The 19,769-nt window shown below is 45.2% G+C and overlaps 1 protein-coding gene across 1 annotated transcript in view; it reads left to right on the top strand.

The window, feature by feature from the left end:
• Positions 1-17,952, top strand: part of LOC138357833 (ice-structuring glycoprotein-like) — a 33,086-nt gene extending 15,134 nt beyond the window's left edge. Inside the window, exons 5-6 of the mRNA XM_069315009.1 lie at positions 15,431-15,568; positions 17,824-17,952. Of these exons, the coding sequence (XP_069171110.1) occupies positions 15,431-15,568; positions 17,824-17,952 (267 nt within the window). The remainder of the gene's footprint in view (positions 1-15,430; positions 15,569-17,823) is intronic.
• The last annotated feature ends 1,817 nt before the right edge of the window (positions 17,953-19,769 follow it).

Below are 19,769 nucleotides of genomic sequence, written 5' to 3'. Positions count from 1 at the left end.
CAGCCACCAACCCGTTCTCACACAAGACAGCACATATATGACTTAATGCTTAAAGTCAATATGTTGAATGTGTTATAGTACATATGTGATATATTCCCAGTTACCTTTTTTACCAAGGCCCAAACTCATCCTCACGTACCAATTTACGTCTCACAGTACCCGTCCATCAACGTAGATAGCAGAATAGTCGTGATTGGTTCAATTATAATGAAAATTGTAGTTTTCAGGTCCCACATGGGTTGTGAAATTTACCTTCAATTGTCCATGCTCTTATAATATTACAGATCAACTATATCCTATTGAAGGCTCGTAGTTTTGTTTTGAGAAATATTAGTTGTTCTTAGTAAATTATAATAAGCACTATAAATTATTACATAGAATAACAGTGCTTCACCAATCAATATTTTATACCATAGTTTGTGCTTTAAAAATCTTTAAAGAATGTTTTGTAGGAACGCTAACAGAAAACGATGTTACGTTGGAATGTTTATTGGGTAAACTACTGCAAACAGCATGGTATGGTGTCTACTATACCAAATATTGGATGGGTATAGGGTCCAATACCACCTGTTTGGTGGGTAAGGGGTCCAATACCACCCGCAGGATGGGTATGGGGGTCACATCCACCCACAGGATGAGTATGGGGATCACTTCCACCCACAGGAAGGGTATGGGGTCCAATACCATCCACTGGATGTGTATGGCATCCACTACCACCCACAGGATAGGTATGGGGTTTAATACCATCCACAGGATGAGTATGGCGTCCACTATCACCCACAGGATGGGTATGGGGCTCCAACCACCCACAGAATAAGTATGGGGTCCAATAACACCCACTGGATGTGTATGGCGTCCATTGCCGCCCACAGGATGAGTATAGGGTCCAGTATCGCCAACAGGATTAGTATATAGGGTCCACTGCCGCCCACAGGGTCGGTAGGGGGTCCAATACCGCCCACAGGGTTGGTAGGGGGGGTCCAATACCGCCCACAGGGTCGGTAGGGGCTTCACTACCGCCCACAGGGTCGGTATGGGGTCCACTGCCGCCCACAGGGTCGGTATGGGGTCCACTGCCACCCACATGGTCGGTATGGGGTCCACTACCGCCCACAGGGTCGGTAGGGCGTCCACTACCGTCCACAGGGTCGGTAGGGGTCCACTGCCGCCCACAGGGTCGGTAGGGGGTCCACTGCCGCCCACAGGGTCGGTAGGGCGTCCACTACCTCCCACAAGGTCGGTAGGAATCCACTACCGCCTACCGGGTCGGTAGGGCGTCCACTACCGCCCACAGGGTCGGTAGGAGTCCACTACCGCCCACAGGGTCAGTAAGGGGTCCACTGCCGCCCACAGGGTCGGTAGGGGGTCCACTACCGCCCACAGGGTCGGCAGGGTGTCCACTACCGCCCACAGGGTCGGTAGGGGGGTCCACTGCCGCCCACAGGGTCGGTAGGGGGTCCACTGCCGCCCACAGGGTCGGCAGGGGGTCCACTACCGCCCACAGGGTCGCTATGAAGTCAACTACCGCCTATAGTGTTTGCATAGTGTCCACTACCGCCCATAGTGTTTGTATAGTGTCCACTACCGCTCATTGTGTTATTATGGGGTCCACTACCCCTCATAGTGGCGGTATGGGGGTCCAATACTACCCACAGGGTGTGTCTGGGGTCTATTTTTTTCTGTATAGCGGAGGTGGCAATACTGCTTTTCCAATCCCATTTGTTGTTCAATGTAAAATATTTGTTGCTCGACTTGCAACAATTTATATATATATATATATATATATATATATATATATATATATATATATATATATATATATATATATATATATATATATATATATATTATATTATATATATATATTATATATATATATATATTATTATATAATATATATATATATATTATATTATATATTATAATATATATTATAATATATATTATATATTATTATATTGGCGCAATACGAGTCATCACCAGTGAGGACTCAATTGCCGACAGAGATGCCGCAACAGCTCAAGCCCTAAGGGAGAAACACCCACCCAGGGCTCCGCGTGGGGACGACATTGTACAAGTGGGGGCTACCGGAGCAGAACCTCTCTGGGTGGCTGAATCTGTGGTCCATAAAGCAGCCATGTCCTTCCCTACAGGATCAGCAGGTGGGTTCACAGGACTAAAACCCAACCACCTCAAGCAAATGCTCAACCCTGCACTGGGTGACATTGCAAAGAACCTCTTGGTGGAACTAACCAGATTCACCAACACATGTCTAGCTGGCAACATACCAGCGTCCATAAGACCTATCTTTTTTGGGGCATCTCTCTGTGCTCTAAAGAAAAAGGATGGAGGGATCAGGCCAATAGCTGTGTGCAATTCTCTCCGGCGTCTCGTCGCAAAGGCAGCTGCAAGAACAGTTAGTGATGCAGCGGCCAACATGCTGAAGCCAAAACAGCTCGGGTTTGGCATTCCACAAGGGTGTGAGGCGGCAGCCCATGCAGCTCGAGCCTTCATTGCCAACATCACAGACGAAAAGGCCCTTATCAAGCTAGATTTAAAAAATGCCTTCAATTTGGTGCGGAGGGATGCTGTACTCCGTGCGGTTCATAGTCATTTCCCTTCCCTCTACCCTTTTGTACATTCATGCTACAGTATGGATCTTAAGCTACTTTTTGGTGAACATGAAATTGACTCGCGAGAAGGCGTCCAACAGGGTGACCCCCTTGCTCCTCTCCTTTTCTGATTAGTCATCAAACAAGTCACAGAGGTCCTGTCCAGCGAGCTTAACATCTGGTTCTTGGATGATGGTACCCTAGCTGGTTCCCAAGACTCCCTCCTGGAGGACATCAGAAAAATCCAGGAGCAAAGTGCAGTTTTAGGCCTCACCCTGAACCCTTCTAAATGTGAAATAATATGTTCCAACCAGGGCATCGTAGAGAGAACAGAGGGTCTTCTGCCAAATATCCATAAAACTAAACCTGAAGACAGCACACTCCTAGGAGCTCCCCTGGGGTTGAAAGCCATCGATGAGGTCCTTGATAAGAAAATCGCCGACCTTAAGAGGATGGATGGGAGGATTGAGGATATTGATGCTCATGATGCACTCTACCTCATCACCAGATGTCTGTCCCTCCCCAGGTTAACCTACTTTCTGAGGTGTTCACCATCTTACAGTAGCCAAAAACTAAGTGAGAATGACCGGTTACTGAAATCAATGCTAGAAAAAGCCCTTAACCTCTCTCTCGATGACCTACAGTGGAAACAAGCCTCTCTTCCCGTAAGACTTGGTGGCCTCGGAGTTCGAACAGCAACGCAGATCGCTGTTCCAGCCTTCCTGTCCTCCTTATCAGCATCCGACGACCTTGTGAAGGAAATTCTACCTGCCCACTTACATCAGCTGGCAGGTGTACATGATCCCAATTTTACACGCTGTGCCACAGAGTGGGCCTCTCGTGCAGGCCAATCACCTCAACCACCATCCCCAAAAGCCCACAAGCAATCCAGCTGGGATGGCCCCATTGTAGACCAAGTTGCTGCAGAGTGCCTGGGTGCTGCAACAACACAACACGACATTGCTCGCCTCACAGCAGTAGCAGCACCACATGCAGTGGATTTCCTGTTAGCAACCCCAATGTCAGCAACTGGCACGCGTCTCACACCACACGCCCTCCGAATTGCTGTGGCCCTCCACCTTGCTGCCCCAATCCACACCAGATATAGGTGTATTTGCGGCGAGGTGGTGGCTGACAGGTACAGCCACCATAGCCTACTCTGCCAATGCACAGGGGGATGGCACTCGAGGCACAGTGAAGTTAACGACATCATCAAGAGGAGCCTCACCACAGCTGGATGCCCAGCTGAAAGAGAGCCCCGTTACCTAACGCCCCGTAACTCTGATGCTCTTATTGGTTGCCCGGATGGTATCACAGTGAACCCCTGGAAGAATGGCAAGCAGTTGGTATGGGACTACACGTGCGTATCAACCCTGGCTAACACCTACATTAACCTCAGTGTGGCACAACCAGGTGGCGCTGCCACCCACAGGGAAGCAGCCAAATCCCGTAAGTATAGAGAACTGGATCACCACTACAATTTTGTCCCCATTGCTTCTGAGACACTCGGCGCCTGGGGTAAAAGTGCTACCAGTTTTTTGAAGGAACTGGGTTCTACGCTCATTGAAACAACAAGGGACCCAAGAGCTGCAAGCTTTCTTTTCCAGCGCCTCAGTGTGGCGATACAGAGGGGAAATGCGCATTGCATCCAGGGTTCCTGCCCGCCATCTGAGGAGCTGGAGGAACTCGACAACCTCAGCATTTCGGGCAGGTCCTTAATCAAATAGATAATTTTAAGTAGGTAAATTCTAGCAGAATTAATAAAATTATAACAGATACATTGCAAGAAAAAAAATGAGATGAGAGAGAAAATAGTAAGTATATTAAAGCTCATTGGTTTATTAAAGCTCTGGTTGATTACATTGACAACTTGATTGGTAATTTAAACAAGATTAACAGACACCGTACAGCTGATCGATAGCACATATAAGAAGACAGCAATGATCACAATGGTAAAGATGTTCGGATTGGGTACATAAAGATAGGGAGATTGGGTAGCAATAGATACAGTGCAATTTTAAAGCAACAAGGTAAAAAAAACTATGCAGATGAGATTAGGTACTTTTTAGTTTTGTTTTTGAATGACGCAAAAGTTGGACAGCTTTTCAATTCATTAGGGAGTTAGTTCCATAGACTGGGTCCGTTTATTTGCATAGAGTGTTTACACAGATTATGTTTGACTCTGGGGATTCTAAATACCTTACCATGGGCATATTTAGATTTAAAGCGAAGATACGTGTACTTTTATAATAGCCGAGCTCCGACCCCGGAATGATTGATCGACCGAGCAACCCTTTCTCAGAACAATGTTTATTTCACGTGAATTCGTTAATAAACATATATGTTTTATATGTCTCAAGAAAGGCAGACATATAAGCTTCACTTTAAACACTTTACCATAGACATATTTAAAGTTCTAATGAAGATACATGTATTTTAAAAATTACGGAGCTCCCACCCCGTACAGACTGAACGACAGAGCAACTCTCTCTCAGATCAATGTTTATTTCACATAAATTCGTTAATAAACACAAATGTTTTATATGTCTTAAGCAAGATAGAAATGAGAGCTTCATTTTAAATACATTACAATTGACATATTTATAGCTCAAGTGAAGATACATATGTTTTTATAGTAGCGCTCAGTAGCTTGTCGGGCATGGAGTGCAGACGCCTACGCACTTGCCGATATATTGTATAATTAACAAAGATACGCTAATAAAGCCTAAAATCTTATATGCCTCCAGAAAGAACGAGATATGAACATTATTATGATTGCACCAAATGAAATATATCATGTTCGAGAACAAAGATATATCAATTTTAAATTAAGTTGCGACTCTTGCTCGGGCGAGAGATGGGGCGACTCTCGCCCCATCTATTGGAGATTCTGTCCACTAAAGACCCAAAGCTACTCAAACCCTCCTAGCATTATTTAAGTAATGAAGTAATATGGTATATTTACTCACTATAATGGGTGCTGAATGCATAACATGAGAAAACATATATTTACTCCAAACTAATATAATTTCATTATGAAATAAGTAGCATCAAAGGAAGTCGACGGTCCAAGCGTCAAATGTTGTGGAGCGACTTATCCAAGATATATCATTGTTTGGAAAGTGTTTGTTGGCATATCCAGTTGTCGCACTTCTCTGCACAAATTATCACAAATAACATAACTAGCCAGAAAACATTTAACATTTATTAAAAAATATATGTTTGGAAGTTAAATCGACTTCATAGGACAATAGTTTTGTTATATATACTCGTTATTCGTTGACATGCGTTCGATACTTAAACTACCATGTACTGTACTTATGTAAAATCTCTCATGTCTCTTCGCTCATCTCACCGAACCATACAGGCTCTGTGATATATTGTTAAATTAATTGAGATTCACAAATAAAGCATATAATTGTATATGTTATCAAAAAGGCAGAGCTTAGTTTAGTTCATTTATTATGCACCCCATACCCATCCTATGAGCGATAGTGGAGTGTTACAGAGGCACACAATGGGCTCAGGGACTGAGCCCCACAATTCAAATAGCCAAGCAGGTTATAATCTTGATAAGGTAGTTACAAAAGTCAATGCACATTGCCACATCAACAATGGGCTCGAGACCGACCACAAGTACAGTTTATAATTTTATATAAAGCTTATATAAAGCTTAACAGTCATGTGCTGCATACTTACCCAACTGGGCGGCAGCTTTACAGTCATGTGCTGCACACTTACCCAACTGGGCGGCAGCTTTACAGTCATGTGCTGCACACTTACCCAACTGGGCGGCAGCTTTACAGTCATGTGCTCCACATCCACCCAACTGGACGGCAGCTTTACAGTCATGTGCTGCATACTTACCCAACTGGACGGCAGCTTTACAGTCATGTGCTGCACACTTACCCAACTGGGCGGCAGCTTTACAGTCATGTGCTCCACACCCACCCAACTGGGCGGCAGCTTTACAGTCATGTGCTCCACACCCACCCAACTGGGCAGCAGCTTTACAGTCATGTGCTCTACACCCACCCAACTGGGCGGCAGCTTTACAGTCATGTGCATGCATTACCTACAGTATGCAAATTTTGGATGCTAAGATTTCGGGCAGCACATCATTATGAATGAAGTACTTACACATTTCATGGACACTATAGATGTTGTTATCTTTAAATTCCGCGATTTTTTCACATTCCATTATATAATGACGCAAAGTATGCGAAAAGTTCTGCTGACAGAGGTTTACATTTAGTCAAATCTACATCATCAGATGTTACAAACTCCCAGAGGTACGTACTTGTAGCCGAGCCTAAACCTAGCAGTGGTAACATCTAGAAGTCTGCTAACATTATTGGATGACCCATAGACGAGCGATTCATCAAAGTTTATACAATATTGTGAAATTGAGAGTCAGTGTAGTAACATAAATTGGTAAATCATAAATATTGTAAGTTAAGAATCTGATGCATGTGTGTGTGTTGTGGGGGGGGGGTGGTTATACCCTTGGTAAGCAAGAGTGGAAAGTAACCTTAGACGTTCTGCGGTCAATGTCGGGGGGGGGGGGGGAGAGTCAAATTTATCCTCCAACATCTGGACATAGTACCACCAGCCTCCACAACACTCCATCAGCCTCCAGCTGATGCTTGTAGATGCCTCATCTAACCTCACTTATGTCACACATTAACCTACAGTTCCAGTGATATTTAAACTCCTCATCACAGTGGCGTCTCACCAATATAAACTGTATTGGATTTTGTCCCGAAATAGCTATATGCTGACTGGACGTGTAAGTATGTATGTATGTATGTATGTATTGTGACGGTGTTTCCCCCCTTGTAATTCTCCCACGCCTGCAGTAAGAGTCATGTCTACTTTTCCCAAGCGTTCTCTACGTTGCAGGCTACAATTTGATACATGGGAGAGAGTGAAGTGTTCTCGGAGAGCCGAGAAATTTGTGAAATAGTAATATTTTGGCCTGTGGTATAGGCCCTTTAGGGAGCCAAGATGGCGCTTACCTCCCTGATCTCCCGCCAAAACCGTGTGACGTCAGTGGCACCGGATTGGTCACCGGCAGCAGTGTGGCACCGGGAGCCAATGAAAACCTCCCATAGTAAAAGTGACGTCACGAAGGAAGGGGGTCCGGCCAGCGCGCCAAGCTGGCGCCAGCAGTCAGACACGACACGTCATAGAGGTCGGACGTGCGACGGATGGTCTTGTCAGTAGGACAGTTGTACCTCGCTCCCGTGGATTTACGCGTCACCTGAAGTCCGCCAGTACTCTGAGAAGTCTTCCCTAGTTCATGTGTTGAACCAGAAGAGGGAATTGACGGTTATTTGAGCAACAAGTGCTCCAGTCAGGTACTGTGCCAGTAGCAGTGAAGCCGTGCAGTGACGTACGTGACGTCTGTGACAATTCACCAGTTCGTGACAGCGTAGTGGCAGACAGAGCCACTGGGTAGCTGAGGAAGAGAGGACTAGTTGGGGAAACCGGACGACTGTAGCTGAGACGTAGGCGACAGCTGTTGCTGGGAGAAGACGACGGCCAGGAGACCGACTCCAACCTTCAAGAAGTCAAGAAGGAGGACGGACCTGCAGTGAGGAGGCACGGAGACGACGCGCTAAACGGTGGGACGACGAGAGGCTCTGGTAGGACACGACGACGTGTAGTGTGGGGGCGTTCCCGACACGAGGACCAGGAGCTACATCTCGACTCTCATCGGAGGATAGGGTGAAGTAGGTGGTTCTAGTTCCCTCCCCATTCCCCTTTAGTTAGCTATATTATTCGGCTATATTATCTAGCCTGAGGATTTTATATGTCGTGAGCAAGTCTCACCCATGTCACGGTAAAGCACCAGTGTGCTGGACAGTACTATCAAGAGTACTTGTAATATTCATGTTGATTATTGGTGTGTACAGGCACCAGGAACCAGTGATAAATTTACTGTGTTGTGTATATCTTTCTATAGATTTTGATATGAACATATAGTGGTGAATTATATATAAGATTATGCCAGTATTTGGAGGTTAGGCTATGTGCCCAGAAACTATTTATTTTCCATGTATTGATGATTGATTTATATACCATATATATGTCTATGTTCATTCGGTGAATAATCATTTGTGAGTACAGTGAATTATTGCGTTATCGCCCACGAGAGAAAGTATTGAAAACTCCAGTGTTAATATTTCATAATATATGGTTGAGTGAAGAACAATGTGAAGCCATTACAGTGAATCATTATAGCATTGATTGTAGAAAAGACTGTTTGAGCCTGAGTACAGTGTAACTGAGTAATACGGTTTATTTGTGCCAATATCGAGTGTGCGAGTTTCTAGTAATATTGGAAATTTTAAAGAAACAGCGCGCGTGAATCTAGAAAACAAGCCAAGTTCGCGCGGAGAGGCCATTGCGATCAGCTGTTCTTGACACTTGATGAGGAGGGGAGAGTGTTGCCCTCTAGTGATCGCATAATATCCGTGGGAATTACCGGCCGAGTCAGGATCAGTTGATTTATAGATTATTGTGTGGCCTTGTGACATCTTTCATACATTTTAAGATAAATACAAAACTCCCTTTGTGTTTTTATCATCCCCTCCATTGATCTTGTGGCTATATTATACTGGTAAACATAGAGTAATAACAATAAGTACCTGCCTGATTCCTGATCTTTGAGTGTGACCTTGCCAAGGCTACCACTAAATACACCAGTCCACTGATGGTGTTACTGGCCACCTAAAAACACCAGTTGGCGATCTTGTGGATAACCGTAGAGCCCTATTGTTGGGGAGGGCACACGACAGTCGATGTGAACGAGTCGTGTTCTCACTCTTTCTTAATAAGAGGCCGTTAAGATTGACTGGGAGACTCTCCTGGCGTGCAGTGGCGCCGTGAGGATCGAGGGAAGACCCGCAGGGCTACGGTGAGTTACCTTGAGCATAACTATTGCTCACCCCAGAGTAAGGGTAGAGAATAATAGAGAGGTGGAAACCCCAACATTGGCGACCTTGCCAGGATACCGATCGAAGTAAAGGTTGCAGTGGTGGTACGTGGCAGTGGTGTTAGAGATCAGGCGCAGGTTACCACTCATAGCACAAGATGGAGGATGATAAAGTAACCAGGTTTATTGACTCTAGAGACGAACAGGTGCTGGAAGAGTGCACCAAGGCACAGTTACAGGCTATAGCGGATCATTTTGGAATAAAACTGAAATCTGCCCGAGTTGGTGAAAGAAGACTAGAGATAATGGCTCAGCTCAAGGCTCGAGACGAAGCTTTGGGGGAGGAACGGCCCCGAACACCTGCCAGTGAGGGTGAACACCTGAGTATTGGTGGAAGCAGCAGGGGATCCAGCGGCAGCAGGCACAGCATAAAGCTGGAAATAATGAAGCTGCAGCTGGAAGCACAGCAGCGCAAAGAAGAGCGAGAAGCAGAAGCACAGCAGCGCAGAGAAGAGCGAGAAGCAGAAGCACAGCAGCGCAGAGAAAAGCGAGAAGCAGAAGCGCAGCTAAGGCGTGAGGAGCTAGAAGCACAGCTACGCCGGGAAGAGCAAGAGCAAGAAGTTAGGCTGAGACGATATGAAATAGAAGCCAAAAAGGAGGTAGAGCTGAAGCGAGCCGAATTAGGACTCGGTATACCTGCTCCGCCGCCACAGGAAGACCGACGAGTGAGGGAACGAGACCTGCCGGTCTATGTGCCTAGTGAAGCCGAAAGTTACTTCGATCACTTTGAGAGAGTTGCTGCTATGAAGAGGTGGCCGAGGGCGGAGTGGGCGGAGTTGGTCCAAGGGAGGCTCACGGGTGAAGCTCGTGAAGCATTCACTATGCTCGACTTCCAAGAATGCACCAACTACGATGTGGTAAAACGAGCTGTGCTCCGTTCCTTTAAACTCACGCCAGAATGTTACAGAAAGAGGTTTAGAGAATGTACCCGGTCACCAGGAAAATCGTATGCGGAGACGGCGAGGCACATAGAAAGAAAGCTCCTTAAGTGGCTGGACTCCGAGGAAGCGAGGTCGGCCGAAGAGATCAAGGAACTAATGGCCATGGAAAAGTTTATGTCCGTGCTCTCTCCTGAGATCAGGATGAGGATAAAGGAGGCGGACATAAAGAACCTAAGGGCCGCAGCCGACCGAGCCGACATGTTAGAGGAAGTACTACGCCCAAGCCGAGAGGGACAGCATCGATCACCTGCGTACTCCGGAAGCAGTAGGAATTATAGGAGGACGAATGGATGGAGGACAGGAGCGAGTTCTCCCAGGTCCCACCGCTCGAGATGGGACGACAGAGGAACAAAAGATGTTGTGGAACCAATAGAGGAGAGGCAAGATGAGAGCCCGGACGTTGTTACTGCAACGAAGGAAACGACAAGTGAGGCGAGAAGGACACAGGGTGTGACGGCCTCTGGAGGCAGTGCTAAGGCGAGCGGTGGCGGATGGTCTCCGCCGAGGGGCCGCTGCTACAACTGCGGAATATCCGGACACGTCGCGCGGGAATGCAGACGCCCAAAGCAGCGGGGACACGTTGCTTTAGTGATGTTCGAGGACCAGAGGGCCGAGGGAGTGCGGGATGAATCCGTGCTAAATGGGGAGAAGAAAGTTCACCCATTCATGTGTCAAGGAACCGTAAGGATGGGGGTCGCAGACCCCATCCCAGTGAAGATGCTAAGAGACACTGGGGCTGACTTTACCCTGGTAAGTGAAACCCTGTTCCCCGAGGGTTACGAAAGTACCAGTGTGGGGGTGGCACGGGTGGCCACTGTGGGAGGCCCAGTGAGGATGCCCCTACACCAGGTAACTTTAGATTCCGACTATGGCTGCCAGACCCTAGTGGTGGGAGTCTGTACATCAATGCCCAAGATGGAGGCGCAGGTCATCTTGGGGAATGACGCATGTGGAGGATACGTCCTCCCGCATCTCGTGAAGGGCGAAGAGTGCATAGAACAGTACAAGGAGACAGGCGGGGAGTTGAACGCCTGTGGGGACGAGAAGGGAATCGCACCGGTGGCGATCCCAGTTTGTACTGTGGCACCGAGACAACGTGAAGAACCAGGAGGTTGTGGATCTGATGGGGCTGAGGAGACGACTGACAGCCTGGGAACAGATCACCTCTGCGTAGGACCCAGAGAACGAGTGGAGGGCGAAAGTAGCCCGAATGGTGAGTTGCAGGTGACACTCACCGGTTCTCCAGGGGTAAACCGCGCTCGTCTCGGAGAGTTACAGCAGGAGGAGTTCCCCGAATTGGTTAGTAAGGCCGAAGGAGGACGTGTGGGTCCTGAGAAGGCTTACTTTCCATTTATCTATATTATATATGCCATGCTATTCATGATGAAGGAACGATGGACTCCAGGAGCGACCGTGAGGACGGTGAATAAATATGTCCAGAAGTTCAAAGAACGTCTCACTCGAGCGAAGGAATTGGCTAGGAAACTCCTGAAGAAGGCGCAACGCAAGATGTCGGAGTGGTACGACAGGGGAGCTGCGCAGAGGAATTTTCAGGCCGGATCCAAAGTAATGGTTGTGCTGCCAGGTAAAGGAAGAGCGACCAAGACGCGGTTCAAGAGACCGTACCGAGTGCTGCGACGATTGGGTCCAGTGTCGTACGAGATTGGGAAGCCGGATGGACCCCGAAAGAAACAGGTGTGTCGCGCAGACCGCCTGAGACCTTTCTTCACTGTGGAAGGAAGAGCCGACAAGCAGGATGGAACAATGTCCCGAGAAACCCAGCGGAAGACGGGTCTGAGTGTACCGAGGGACCGAGAACTCCCAGAGGAGGAAGAAGAGTGGTCCAGGGCGGACGGCACCAGTCTCACCCGCACTGAGAGTCGGACAAGGATCAAGGTCAAGCACATCAAGGGGAAGGACGACGTAGTAGCGGACGCCCTATCCCGCATACACTAACGAGACATGACTCTTATTTTAAGGGGAGGGGTATGTGACGGTGTTCCCCCCCTTGTAATTCTCCCACGTCTGCAGTAAGAGTCATGTCTACTTTTCCCAAGCGTTCTCTACGTTGCAGGCTACAATTTGATACATGGGAGAGAGTGAAGTGTTCTCGGAGAGCCGAGAAATTTGTGAAATAGTAATATTTTGGCCTGTGGTATAGGCCCTTTAGGGAGCCAAGATGGCGCTTACCTCCCTGATCTCCCGCCAAAACCGTGTGACGTCAGTGGCACCGGATTGGTCACCGGCAGCAGTGTGGCACCGGGAGCCAATGAAAACCTCCCATAGTAAAAGTGACGTCACGAAGGAAGGGGGTCCGGCCAGCGCGCCAAGCTGGCGCCAGCAGTCAGACACGACACGTCATAGAGGTCGGACGTGCGACGGATGGTCTTGTCAGTAGGACAGTTGTACCTCGCTCCCGTGGATTTACGCGTCACCTGAAGTCCGCCAGTACTCTGAGAAGTCTTCCCTAGTTCATGTGTTGAACCAGAAGAGGGAATTGACGGTTATTTGAGCAACAAGTGCTCCAGTCAGGTACTGTGCCAGTAGCAGTGAAGCCGTGCAGTGACGTACGTGACGTCTGTGACAATTCACCAGTTCGTGACAGCGTAGTGGCAGACAGAGCCACTGGGTAGCTGAGGAAGAGAGGACTAGTTGGGGAAACCGGACGACTGTAGCTGAGACGTAGGCGACAGCTGTTGCTGGGAGAAGACGACGGCCAGGAGACCGACTCCAACCTTCAAGAAGTCAAGAAGGAGGACGGACCTGCAGTGAGGAGGCACGGAGACGACGCGCTAAACGGTGGGACGACGAGAGGCTCTGGTAGGACACGACGACGTGTAGTGTGGGGGCGTTCCCGACACGAGGACCAGGAGCTACATCTCGACTCTCATCGGAGGATAGGGTGAAGTAGGTGGTTCTAGTTCCCTCCCCATTCCCCTTTAGTTAGCTATATTATTCGGCTATATTATCTAGCCTGAGGATTTTATATGTCGTGAGCAAGTCTCACCCATGTCACGGTAAAGCACCAGTGTGCTGGACAGTACTATCAAGAGTACTTGTAATATTCATGTTGATTATTGGTGTGTACAGGCACCAGGAACCAGTGATAAATTTACTGTGTTGTGTATATCTTTCTATAGATTTTGATATGAACATATAGTGGTGAATTATATATAAGATTATGCCAGTATTTGGAGGTTAGGCTATGTGCCCAGAAACTATTTATTTTCCATGTATTGATGATTGATTTATATACCATATATATGTCTATGTTCATTCAGTGAATAATCATTTGTGAGTACAGTGAATTATTGCGTTATCGCCCACGAGAGAAAGTATTGAAAACTCCAGTGTTAATATTTCATAATATATGGTTGAGTGAAGAACAATGTGAAGCCATTACAGTGAATCATTATAGCATTGATTGTAGAAAAGACTGTTTGAGCCTGAGTACAGTGTAACTGAGTAATACGGTTTATTTGTGCCAATATCGAGTGTGCGAGTTTCTAGTAATATTGGAAAGTTTAAAGAAACAGCGCGCGTGAATCTAGAAAACAAGCCAAGTTCGCGCGGAGAGGCCATTGCGATCAGCTGTTCTTGACACTTGATGAGGAGGGGAGAGTGTTGCCCTCTAGTGATCGCATAATATCCGTGGGAATTACCGGCCGAGTCAGGATCAGTTGATTTATCGATTATTGTGTGGCCTTGTGACATCTTTCATACATTTTAAGTAAAATACAAAACTCCCTTTGTGTTTTTATCATCCCCTCCATTGATCTTGTGGCTATATTATACTGGTAAACATAGAGTGATAACAATAAGTACCTGCCTGATTCCTGATCTTTGAGTGTGACCTTGCCAAGGCTACCACTAAATACACCAGTCCACTGATGGTGTTACTGGCCACCTAAAAACACCAGTTGGCGATCTTGTGGATAACCGTAGAGCCCTATTGTTGGGGAGGGCACACGACAGTCGATGTGAACGAGTCGTGTTCTCACTCTTTCTTAATAAGAGGCCGTTAAGATTGACTGGGAGACTCTCCTGGCGTGCAGTGGCGCCGTGAGGATCGAGGGAAGACCCGCAGGGCTACGGTGAGTTACCTTGAGCATAACTATTGCTCACCCCAGAGTAAGGGTAGAGAATAATAGAGAGGTGGAAACCCCAACAGCATGTATGTATGTATGTATGTATGTATGTATGTATGTATGTATGTATGTATGTATGTATGTATGTACGTATGTATGTATGTATGTATGTATGTATGTATGTATGTATGTATGTATGGATGGATGGATGGATGTATGTATGTATGTATGTATGTATGTATGGATGTATGTATGTATATATGTATGTATGTATGCATGTATGCATGTATGTATGCATGTATGTATGGATGGATGTATGTATGTACGTATGCATGTATGTATGTATGTATGTATGTATGTATGTATGTATGTATGTATGTATGTATGTATGTATGTATGTATGTATGTATGTATGTATGTATGTATATATGGATGGATGTATGTATGTACGTATGCATGTATGTATGTATGTATGTATGTATGTATGTATGTATGTATGTATGTATGTATGTATGTATGTATGTAGGTATGTATGTGTGTATGAATGTATTCCCAATCACGTTAAAGACTCCCCGTCTATCATCCAATTAAAGAGAAAAACAACTATGTACTAAATAATCAACTCCTTGTAACTTTAATTATGCTGACCTTCCTATCTGTATTCAGACTGAGCCTACCATCATTATAGGTGATTATAACGCTAGGCATAGGAATATGGGTATTTCGCAGTTCAATAATCGTAACGGCAACCAACTGGTGTCACTATTCGGTACTCACGATGATGCACAGATTGTGGGTGACCTTGAACCGACGAATATCTACGGAGGTATTCTTGATCTATGTCTCGGTTTCAACGTCGCCCACACCGTGTGTGCCACATCAATAGTGCCAGATATGGCGTCTGATCATCTGGCCATATTAGCCACTGTAAGCATTGGCAGCTCTATCCTCCCCGGCGGAGTGTTCAAGCGGAAGAGGCTGGCTGTGCCCATCGATCAACGAGACAATCTTGTTGTTCATGTGTCAGATTGGTGCAGTTCATCTGAGTCTTCATCAGTTGAAGATTTTAACAATGAGCTCACAGGTACTATCGACCAGTTTATGGAATCACTTGATCCATCATCCAGGCCACATAACCCAAATTACACTGGTCATAGCACTTATGCTTATTATAATGATTCAGCAAACTACTGTGGAAATGTGCTGGACAAACATATCAATTGTGACACTAGCTCTCCACATATGGCATTTGCTTAATTTAGAAACTGTACTTGTGGTCGATCTCGAACACATGTTGTTGATGTGACGATGTGTTATGAATTTTGTGGCTAGCTCTTCAAGATTGTAACTTGCTTAGATAAATAAATTGTGTTCAGTCCCTGAACCCATTATGTGATAAATTAACTAAACTAAAAACTATAGTATGACGACAAAACCTGAACTGCATAATGTAAATATGGATTAACCAGATAAAGAGATATAGGTGAAGAATAACACCAGGTAACTGTAAAGCTGCCGCCCAGTTGGGTGGGTGTGGAGCAAGACTAGTAACTGTGCGACTCCTCATAGATGTAAAGTGCCTTGTATAGTGACTGTTGTGAGCCTCTTGTTGAATCACTTGTGACACAAAAGATTACTGATGTGTGTATTTGTGTGGGTGATTAAATATGTATGTGTATGTATATATGTATACGTATGTATATGTACATGTATGCATAAGTATATGTACATTATTAATTTTGTAACTAGCGTCAAAAGATTGTTATTTGCTTAGCTAAACGAACTAGAGGGTTCAGTTCCTGAACCGATTATGTGCCTCTGTAATCCTTTACACCACCGCCCACGGGATGGGTATTATGGGGTACATAATAAAGAAAATGAATGGACCGAACCCCACAATTCATTTAGCTAAGCAAGTTACAATCTTGATGAGCTAGTTACAAAATTCACTATAAGTCGTCACATCATAAATTGGTTTGAGATGGACCACAAGTAATGCATTACATAATTTATCAGTATTGTGCAGCCTGTGATCCCCGCCTGGCTGGATACTGATACCTAGGTAGTTTTCATGTGTCCGGACACCGGCGATAAGGTGGTATTTTTTACTTAACTTAAGAGATATATATTTTTAAGTGTTGTCACATTAACGGCTACATCTTCCTTTCTTCTGACATATAGATTTTTAAGATTAATTAAAATATATGGAAACTAATTATACAATTTATTGACTGGTGTGCAGGGCTTCACACTCTCAGAGCTAGCCATCAAGTAACTATCAAAACGCATATATCTTCGTTTTCACTTCAGTTATATATATGACAAAGGATTTTAAATGTAGCCTATATTTCTACCTTTCTGATGACATAAATACTTTCGTTAATTCCAATATCTAGATCAAACTAACATTGATTTTCAAAAGGTAGTATATTTTCCATCAATGGAGAGCATCAGCCAAGAAGCCTTCTTTAAAATATGAATATCTTTCCTCACCCAATAAGATCTAATCTCTGAATAAAACGCAAAAAACGACTTGATTGTAACCTATCCACCGCTGCCCATTGGATAGGGGAGAGGGGGTTATGTGTAGGATAAACATATCAATTGTGACACTAGCCCTCCATATATGTCAGTTGCTTAAATTATAAACTGTACTTGTGGTCGGTCTCGAGCCCATTGTTGATGTGACAATGTGCATTGACTTTTGTAACTAGCTTATCAAGATTATAACTTGCTTGGCTATATGAATTGTGGGGCTCAGTCCCTGAGCCCATTATGTGCCTCTGTAACACTCCACTATCGCTCATAGGATGGGTATGGGGTGCATAATAAATGAACTAAACTAAGCTCTACCTTTTTGATAACATGTACAATTATAAGCTTTATTTGTGAATCTCAATTAATTAAACAATATATCACAGAGCCTGTAGGGTTCGGTGAGATGAGCGAAGAGACATGGGAGATTTTACATAAGTACAGTACATGGCGTTTAAGTATCGAACGCATGTCAACGAATAACGAGTATATATAACAAAACTATTGTCCTATGAAGTCGATTTAACTTCCAAACATATATTTTGTAATAAATGTTAAATGTTTTCTGGCTAGTTATGTTAGATTTTATTAAAAATACGTATTCTACTTGTTAACATTATAATTTAAATTTGTGATAATTTGTGCAGAGAAGTGCGACAACTGGATATGCCAACAAACACTTTCCAAATAACGATATATCTTGGATAGGTCGCTCCACAGCTTTGACGCTTGGACCGTCGACTTCCTTTGATGCTACTTATTTACTTATTTCATAATGAAATTATATTAGTTTGGAGTAAATATATGTTCTCTCATGTTCTGCATTCAGCACCCACATTATAGTGAGTAAATATACCATGTTACTTCATTACTTAAATGATGGAAAGTTTCTTGGCCTATTCCTAGACAAGAGACTCAATTTCAGTACCCACATACAACACATAACTAAGAAAGTCTCTAAAACCGTTGGTATACTCTCCAAAATCAGATATTATGTACCTAACTCTGCTCTCATCTCTCTATATTATGCACTAATCTATCCCTATCTCAACTATGGTATCTGTGCATGGGGTTCAACCACTGCAAACTACCTCAAGTCCATCATCACCCAGCAAAAATCTGCTATCAGAATAATATCAAATTCTGCTTTCAGACAACACACAGCCCCCTTGTTTAACTCCCTAAACATGCTAAACATAATCTCACTCCACAAATTCTCTTGTGTCAACTACATTTACAAAACCTTGTTCTTAAATGCAAATCCTGCTCTGAAACTCTTCCTGGACAGATGTAATAGGACCCATTATCACCACACCAGAAATAAATATCTCTTTGATATCTCCAGAGTTAAACATAATCTGTGTAAACACTCTATGCAAATAAAGGGACCAAGTTTATGGAACTCACTCCCTACTGAATTGAAAAGCTGTCCAACTTTTACATCATTCAAAATCAATGCTAAAAAGTACCTAATTTCATCTTCATAGTTTTCACTTTTTGCCTTAAAATTGAACTGTATCTATTGCTACCCAATCTCCCAACCTTTATGTTCCCAATTTGAACATCTTTACCATTGTGATCATTGCTTCTTCCTATATGTGCTGCCAATCTGCTGTATGATGTTTATAAATCTTGTGTATCTGTATCTTTTACTACCCAGTCTCCCAATTTTTATGTACCCAATCTGAACATCTTTACCAATGCGATCATTGCTGTCAATCTGCTGTATGGTGTCTATTAATCTTGTTTAAATTACTAATCAAGCTGTCAATGTAAGCAATCAGAGCTTTAATATAACAATGTGTATTGTAAAGCAGTATTGCCACCTCTGCTATACAGAAAAAATAGACCCCAGACACACCCTGTGGGTAGTAATGGACTCCCATACCGACACTATGAGGGGTAATGGACCCCATAATAACACTATGGGCGGTAGTGGACACTATACAAACACTATGGGCGGTTGTTGACTTCATAGCGACCCTGTGGGCGGCAGTGGACCCCCTACCGACCCTGTGGGCGGCAGTGGACCCCCCTACCAACCCTGTGGGCGGTAGTGGACCCCTACCGACCCTGTGGACGGTAGTGGACCCCATACCGACCCTGTGGGTGGCAGTGGACTCCATACCGACCCTGTGGGTGGCAGTGGACCCCATACCGACCCTGTGGGCGACAGTGAACCCCCTACCGACCCTGTGAGCGGCAGTTGACCCCCTACCAGCCCTGTGGGCGGTAGTGGACCCTTTACCGACCCTGTGGGTGGCAGTGGACCCTATATACTAATCCTGTGGGCGATACTGGACCCTATACTCATCCTGTGGGCGGCAATGGACGCCATACACATCCAGTGGGTGTTATTGGACCCCATACTTATTCTGTGGGTGGTTGGAGCCCCATACCCATCCTGTGGGTGAATAGTAGACGCCATACTCATCCTGTGGGTGGTATTGGACCCCATACCCATCCTGTGGGTGGTTGTGAGCCCCATACCCATCCTGTCGGTGGTAGTGGACGCCATACACATCCAGTGGATTGTATTGAACCCAATACCCTTTCCTGTGGGTGGAAGTGATCCCAATACCCATCCTGTGGG

Source organism: Procambarus clarkii, chromosome 80, assembly GCF_040958095.1.
Source record: "Procambarus clarkii isolate CNS0578487 chromosome 80, FALCON_Pclarkii_2.0, whole genome shotgun sequence".
NCBI lineage: Eukaryota > Metazoa > Arthropoda > Malacostraca > Decapoda > Cambaridae > Procambarus > Procambarus clarkii.
The sequence above is the reverse complement of the archived record's forward strand: the minus strand, read 5'-3'. Positions and strand labels throughout refer to the sequence as shown.